Below are 7,750 nucleotides of genomic sequence, written 5' to 3' on the forward strand. Positions count from 1 at the left end.
CACTCCGGCACCTTCCAAGGTAGGCATTGTGGTGTTTTTTGGCATTCTGGCCAAAAAATATTGCCTACCCTGGTATAGAGAATACAGAAGAGAGCTTATTATGAAATGGGGGGAGACTACAACCAAGTTCTTCCAAAAAAAAAAGAAAGTGCAGTAGAGCAGAAGGAGGTAGAGAATTCTGAACTTCTTGGGAAGATTTTGGTCTAAATCAAAAGAACTCTCAAGAGCAGAGAAATGTGTGTAGGTCTCTATATTATTTCTACTGCTAGTTCAAGTAGAGCGTGGTTGTTTATTGGACCTTACTAATAAATCTGTGAGCCTTTTTGCTTGCTCTAGCACTTATCCTGGAATAGATGACTGGGAATCCTGGAATGCGGGAACTGGGCCTGAGGTAGCTGGGCTGCAGTGTCCCTTTTCCACGAAGCGATTGCAGATTCAATCTGTACCAGCGAGCTTAGAACCATGGGTGATATTTGGTACCCGGTGAGATGCATGGAAATCTAAAGCAGTGGCCTCAGAAAGTTGGGACCTGAGAACTAGCAGCCTGCTTTGTTGCAAGGAGAGGTGATCTACCAGTGCTTTGTAACAGCAATTAAAAATGGAAAATGGTTTTCCACAAGAGAATTTACTTTCTCTGGTGCTTGAACTCAAGGGCCACCAGTTATAAATGACTTCAGCTATTTGTTAAAGAAACACACAAAAGAAAAAGCTTTGTGTCAATTGGTGTTGCATTAAGTAAAAAGGGCTGCTGCGTAAGCAGGTAGGAGATGGTAATTGCTTAGAAGAGACCACTACTCTGTAGTTTGGTAAATGGCAAATTTTCAGAGCCTAAATAAGGACTTAAACTAAGATTGCCCAATTTTGGATTTTTAGATAGATGGTTAATTTAAAAGGAACTTTATTTTCAAAGACCTCCTAAACCCTTTCCTGGGTGGCATATGCATGTTGCACAGTAAAATGGCATGCATTTGAGTGACCTATGGTGAGAGAAATTTGAGTTTGCTATAGGGAGAAAAAAAATAATTAAGCAGAAGTGGAGGGTGGGGATAGGATGTTCCCTCAGGAGATGATCTGCCCTACTTTCTTTTCTCACAGTCTGAAATCCATGAATCTTTTACTTGCTTTATCACTTTTCCTGATTCCCTGCAGGCCAACACTGACAGCTAAGCCTCTGTTTTATCTTAAACTGTTCAAACTTTGTCGGAAAATGACTTACCCTGCTGTGTTTGAAAGTGGCTACATGATTGCAGGAACCCACCTACTGGTTACTTGAGGTCCAGGTGATTGCCATTGTTTGAGTGAAATCATAATGTCAGTGCCAGAGCAGCTGGTGGATTGTTAAAATATGTTCTTATACAGCTTCCAATAGAAGACCAGGAATTTTAAACGGTATATGTGTATTTTATTCAGTCTAAAACTCTTATTCAGCTCCCATGACACTGTGGTATTAACAGTGTAAGAAAAGTATTAAGTAAAAACTCAGTCATATTATTAGGGCTACTTCTGAGTATAAGCAGTCATGCAGTTTGCCTTGTTTGTTCATTTTATGGTCTTTATCCACTTCTGTCAAACACAGCTGCTTCCAACCCATTCTGTTTTTAAACTGGTGGAGTAATGCAAATCAGCTTTACTGCTATAGTCCAAACAATTAGAATGTGCAATTTTTGATAAAATACAGACATTAAGTGATAATTCACCTCTAAAAATGAGGTTCTATTGGAGTTAATATTGTAATATCCCTTTTTTAGTGGCTTTTACTTACACTGGAGCATAATAGACTTTGAGGATATTTTTATTACAAAACAAGATAAATGGACGCAAGAATGGTAGCTGTTTCTATTTAGTCTGCGTATCTTGAAATGATAATACTCATATAATGCTTTTCATCTCCTGAATGCTTTACAAGCAACAATTTCTCCCTGTTATAATCTCTGAAAGTGGCTACATAAGCAAATACAATTATTCCCAAATTATAGATGTGAAAAGTGAGGCCAAGGGGTTATATAATCTAGGTCAGCGTGTGGGGTGGGTACCCCTCTTGCTTGCTTCTAGTTACACTAGTAGGCTAGGGACAGACATTCAAAAAGCCAGAGCCTGAATTGATTCAGCCTTTGCAGGTTAGTCTAAACTGCAGAGAGTGAACCGGTTTGAAACAGAACAGACCTGCGGGCAGATGCCTGCAGTTGCTCAGGCCAGGAGCTGGGGGCACTAGAATGCACCCTTGGGTGCAGGGAAGCTGTGGGGAAGACAGCGTGGACAGTTTGGTCTGAACTGGCCACAAAGGGGTTTAATTCCCCTCTCGCTGTCTCACCAGCAAGGACCCATGCCAGATTTGCTGGTTGCTCCCCCTTCCTGCTGCAGCACTGGGCACCACGGCCCTTGAGGCAGAGGGGGAAGGGGAGGGGTTAGTTTCCCTTCTACCCCTACTGGCAGCTGGGGTAGAGGGGAGACTGATTCCCTGCAGTGCTGTCCCCTCTGTGGAAGGGTGGAGGGAAGGGGAATTAAACCCCTTCCTGGCCAGACCATTGCCCCTGCCTGTCCCTGTACTGACTGGGGAGCAGAGGGATGGGACCAGCCTGGCTGGGCTGGAGCAGAGACCCCAATCCAAAGAGCACACCGGGATGCTGGGGGTCTCTGGCTTATCTTAAACTAGTTTCAGCCATTCTGAAACTGGTTTATGTGCACTGAATGTCTGTTCTGTTACAAGTTTAAACCAGTTTCTGATCACTTAAACCGGTTTATGTGTAATTTCTGTCCCTAGCCCTGTAGGAGAGCACCGTATGTGCAGGATTTTGAGAGTGGTGTATGTATTTTAATTTAGCTTAAATTTATTGACAGATTCAATAAAAGTTGTAAGCCAAAAGAGCAGTTTAGTTTTGTATGATACACAATAGGTCCTTGTTTTGGCTTAACAAAGGTGCATCTCTCCCCTGCCCTGCACCTGAGTGCAGGTAGCAATGCAAAATTTGCATATGCCTCAAGTAATGTGCTTCCCCCTGCCATAAATGTTCCCACAGGGTCTGATCCTGCTGAGTTTCCCTTGCAATGTGCTAAAATACCACTCAGGACAATGGGACTGGATAGCACCTTTTTGTATTTGGCACATATTATATAATAATCTCTAGGTTACGCTTTCAAAATGCGTGGTATGATCACTTTTTGAGTGGATGCGCAGTCATATATTTCCTAAGTGACCTCAAACAAGTTGCTTCCTATCTCTATACCTTCATTCCCTAGTATTGCACAATACAGATACTAATTTTCCTCTTTTGTTTGGGTACTGTAAAGAAACACTATTATCTGAGTGCCACAATTGAAACCAATACTGAGAGTCATATTGGTACACAGACAGATCTACCAACAGGTAAATGAGGGCCCTGGTGATGAACAGAAGTAGGAAGCCACAAGTCACTACAAGAGATATTACTTTTGCAAAATTAAAATTATATGCCATAGTACATGAATAATAGCTGCCATTGCTGCTTCTGCATGGTTGCAATATAGGGACATTTCTCATCAGTACTGCTACTAATGCAGCAGGATTTTAAACAGAATGGCTTTCATTCAGTGAGTGATCACATGAAATAAAAAAAATGTATATTATAATATTTCTCCTCTCTCTCCCTCTCCCTCTCCCTCTTTTCCATCTCCCCTTACAGCTCGTGGCCAATGCTATCCTTTTTGTCAGCGTGAACCTGTATGGGGTTTTTGTGAGGATTTTAACAGAAAGGGCTCAGAGGAAAGCATTTCTTCAGGCCAGAAACTGCATAGAGGACCGGCTGAGGCTGGAGGATGAAAATGAAAAACAGGTCAGTTGTAAATACTCACATACTTTATCTCCTCTTTCTTTGGTATCATTGTAGTTAGAAGAGTATGCTTTTTCGGTGCAAATCAGAGAATTTCCCTACCCTTACTCTTCCCCCCCCATACTAACACCTTCTCCTTCTGCATTTTACTTCTTATCTGCAACAAAAATGCAAAGTGCAGGGTCACACCCTCAGCTTACTCTATTAAATTACAGCAACATATGCCACCTGAAGGTTTTGTCCACAAGTTAAGAACATGCCATGACAGAATATAGGCCCTGACCCTGCCAAATATGTAGGTGCATGTGTAGCTCAAAACTCTGGAGTTTTCCTATTTCAGGAAATGGCCTTATTCCTATGGTTGAAATTTGTGAAGGAACTTACCATGCTGAACTGGTGTAGCTGACTAGATATGTTTCTGAGATGTAAAGTATATCATGTTATAATAAAGGAGGGTTTATCTTTCCTTTACCTCTCCCATCTCCTCCTCCCCCGCCCAACAGGAAACAACAGCAAACTTTGGATGGTTGGATTAAAAAAAAAATGGAACTTGGATAAATATTCTGTTCTGTGATGTGCTTTTGAAGATAAAAACCAACTGACAAGGGAACCAATTTTCAAAGGCATAAATTGGAGTTAGTTGGTTAAGTTTTACTGAAATTCAATGAGAGTTAATCTATTTGTGCTCACATAAGTTCTCAAAACTAACTTCCATGAATTCTGCCCATCTCTAGTTTCTAACTTGATACAACCTATTTTTATTTATAGGGAAGCTAAAAAGCAAATGCGAGAGAAAACGTTTACCGTGCATAGTCTACCTAGAAACCATGAAAGTATTTTTATAAATTGGTCTGAAACTACATATAGTAGATTCACTTCTTCTCAGTAATATCATATTTGCAAAAGGTATTATGATTCAGTTACCAGGATGCAGCACAAAATCTATATTGTTGCAATGGTGAAATGCTTTGATTAGCAACATACAGTATCCTTAAACAATTACTCTTGCTCTTAAAATAAACTGGAGCACTTCAAAAACCAGGGGAGAGGTGGGCAACAAGACCTGATTACAAGCTACTGTATTCTGATCAGGTCACTGTGGTCTAATATAATTTAAGTTTCCATTTGATAACATAGAGTTCTGGTTGACACATGAGTTAGTCCCAATGAGATCATAAGAATTGTTGAAAACTTTGGAGGTGAGGTTATATTTAAGAGGATCAAAGGACATTACTCAACTATTTTGGCATGTCCAGTCAGTCCAGGACTATAAATTCACTTTTAACATTTAATATTTGCAATTTGTAAAGTACCAATTTTTGTTTTAAAATAAGATTTTGTGTCTTAGTCAAATGCCCTGATACACAGACTGTAAACTTTTTACATTAAGAATTGTAAACAAGCATACTAAAATGTTTCCCTTATGTTTATAATTAAAAAGTAAAAATACGTCAATTAATCAACTGGGGGTGGGGCGGAGCAAAAATGGACCCTTCTTGACTTCTGAGCATGAAACCATTCTTAGCAAGTGTTGACTTTGTAAGATTGAGACTACAGCTGCATCTGCCAGTGACATTTCCTGCTGTGTCCTATTTTTTTTTCCTTCTAAAGGATACATTTGTGGTAGCATATACACATGATAATTTTGATGAATCTATTTTAATGGTGCAAACTGAGATATTTTGTTTGTATGCAGCATTTCAGAAAGTCGTCATGCACTGTATTATGAGCTTGCACATGTGCATTTGGAGATGAGTAAATTTTAAAAATATTTAGTTTAAAGTTCACAATGATTTTTACCATTCATGGTGAAGACAGATACACAATCTCATTGGCATGGCAGCATACGTTCATTATGTCAGCATATGTCCATTATGCAGCCAAAAGGCAGACTAAGGTTCAAGAGCAACCACTGAATTCAAGAGCTGTAGGCATTTCTTGGATTTTGAAAAGTGGGGTGCAGATGGTGAGGTGCATCGTCATATATAGGATAACACCTGTTTTTTCTCAAGTTAAAAATAAACTAGAAGTTGTACTAATATGCTGGGGGCTGAGGGCTGTATTATACAGTTTACAATTGAAGCACAAACCAATGCAACTTCATTGGTTGAGTTAAAAACATTTGCAAGGTTGCTCATTAACAGGAGCAGCTAACAGACAGCATTATGGCAGAACAAAGGATAGCCTGGTTGGTGGACCATTAAGACCATTACAAAGAAGAAAAGGTTGTTAACACCTTTGAAATGAAGATTATAATGAACCAAATAGGTCAACTGACTCCTTCAGTGCTGCCTGAGGAGAAATGCTGCTAGCACTGCCAGGCAGTTGGTTCTAAACTTTGGGTGGAGCAGCAATTAATGGTGGGTGCAAGTGCACTCCCCTTGGATCCCTCCCTGCCAACTCCCTGGGCCAAGCAAGACTTATCACGTCAGAGAATAACTGTGACCAACCTCTTGAGGCAAGGACATTGGTTGTGTTGGTCACAAATCTCAGCAGCAATGCTATCCTTCCTAGAGCAAGGAGCTTAACATAAATATTGTGAGTCGAGTTCCTGCTGCCAGCAAAATCAAAGGTTTTCCCTCCCTGAATATGTACCTGCATTTTTTTCCTCCCTGGTCCCCCTTCCCCCACTCCCCATATCTTCTATCTTTTAGTGAAAAAGCAGGAGAAAAGTAGGTTATGAATATGATTGTCACTTGCCGATAAGAGAATGCAAAGTGTTCCCTCTCTGCAACTTCAAGTTCCTCTGTTGTGACCTTTGGAGGTCACAACAGAGCAGGGAGAGCAGCCTTCAAGGGGTGACTCTAGTCCATAAATTGAGAAGAGACAGAGGGATTAACTTTGGTTAGTACAGAGAGGGAAGTAATCTGATACTAAATCTAGACTACTTCCCTCCTGGAACAAATGAGGACCCAGAAAGGGAATTAAATTGAGTAATTTTCATTGGTCTTCCCCTGGGGTAGTCCCTCTTTTTGGCAGGTTGTACAGATAGTCTAATCTCCAGTAGTGTGCTTGATGGTATGTATGGTGTTCATTCATTGAGTATTTGCTTGGCAACAATGAAATTTTTCTGCATATTCCTGAGATTTAGTCTGGATGAAATTGTATCCTTTCCATCACTGAAATGACTCATTTCCTGTAGCATAAATGGCCTGTGAAAAGTCTATTGTTTCACTATGAAAGGGTGAAAATGATTGCCTTTCTGCAAGCCTTCATCACCCAGTTTTAAAATCATTGATGACTTTGTCACTGCTTAAGTGGGCATGTACACAGACACAAACCTTTGTAAGTAGGGTAGAACTGTGCTATCATGCCAGTGAGTTGCTTACTGCTTTAATTTCTTAGGAAGGGAGGAAGGTGAGAAAGGAGTAGGTATAGATGATGAGACATTTTCATGAATACTAAATGCACCAAAAAATCTTTCAACAAATAGTTTTTGTAAAGTTGAGTTCATTACCATATATACATGAACATAGGATGCCTTATCAATACATCGCTTCTATAAATGGACAATCTAGAAATCTGTTATAAGTTTCCAGGTATAGTTTTATAGTTTCATAGTTGGTAGGGTTGGAAGGGATCTAAGGAGATCATCAAGTCCGATCCCCTGCCATGGGCAGGAAAGGGTGCTGGGGTCAAATGACCCTGGCTAGGTGGCTTTCTAGCCTCCTTTTGAAGACCCCCCGGGTAAGGGAGAGCACCACTTCCCTTGGAAGTTGATTCCAGCTCGTAGCCACCCTGACCGTGAAGTAGTGCCTCCTGATATCTAGCCTGAATCTACTCTCAGTCAACTTATGGCCATTGTTCCTTGTTTCCCCTGGTAGTGCTCAGGGGAACAGGAACTCTCCCATTGCCTGCTGGTCCCCCTTGGCAAGTTTATAGGTGGCCACCAGATCCCCTCTCAGCCTTCTTTTGTGGAGGTTGAACAGGTTCAGGACCTTTAG

At 40.7% G+C, this 7,750-nt stretch overlaps 1 protein-coding gene across 1 annotated transcript in view; it reads left to right on the forward strand.

Moving 5' to 3' along the window:
* The first annotated feature begins 462 nt into the window (after nt 1–462).
* Nucleotides 463–7,750, forward strand: part of ADCY1 (adenylate cyclase 1) — a 255,139-nt gene continuing 247,851 nt past the window's right edge. Inside the window, exons 1-2 of the mRNA XM_019508725.1 lie at nt 463–483; nt 3,660–3,809. Coding sequence (XP_019364270.1) covers nt 463–483; nt 3,660–3,809 — 171 coding nt within the window. The remainder of the gene's footprint in view (nt 484–3,659; nt 3,810–7,750) is intronic.

This window comes from Gavialis gangeticus, unplaced genomic scaffold (assembly GCF_001723915.1).
Source record: "Gavialis gangeticus isolate Ggan-Ray unplaced genomic scaffold, GavGan_comp1, whole genome shotgun sequence".
NCBI lineage: Eukaryota > Metazoa > Chordata > Crocodylia > Gavialidae > Gavialis > Gavialis gangeticus.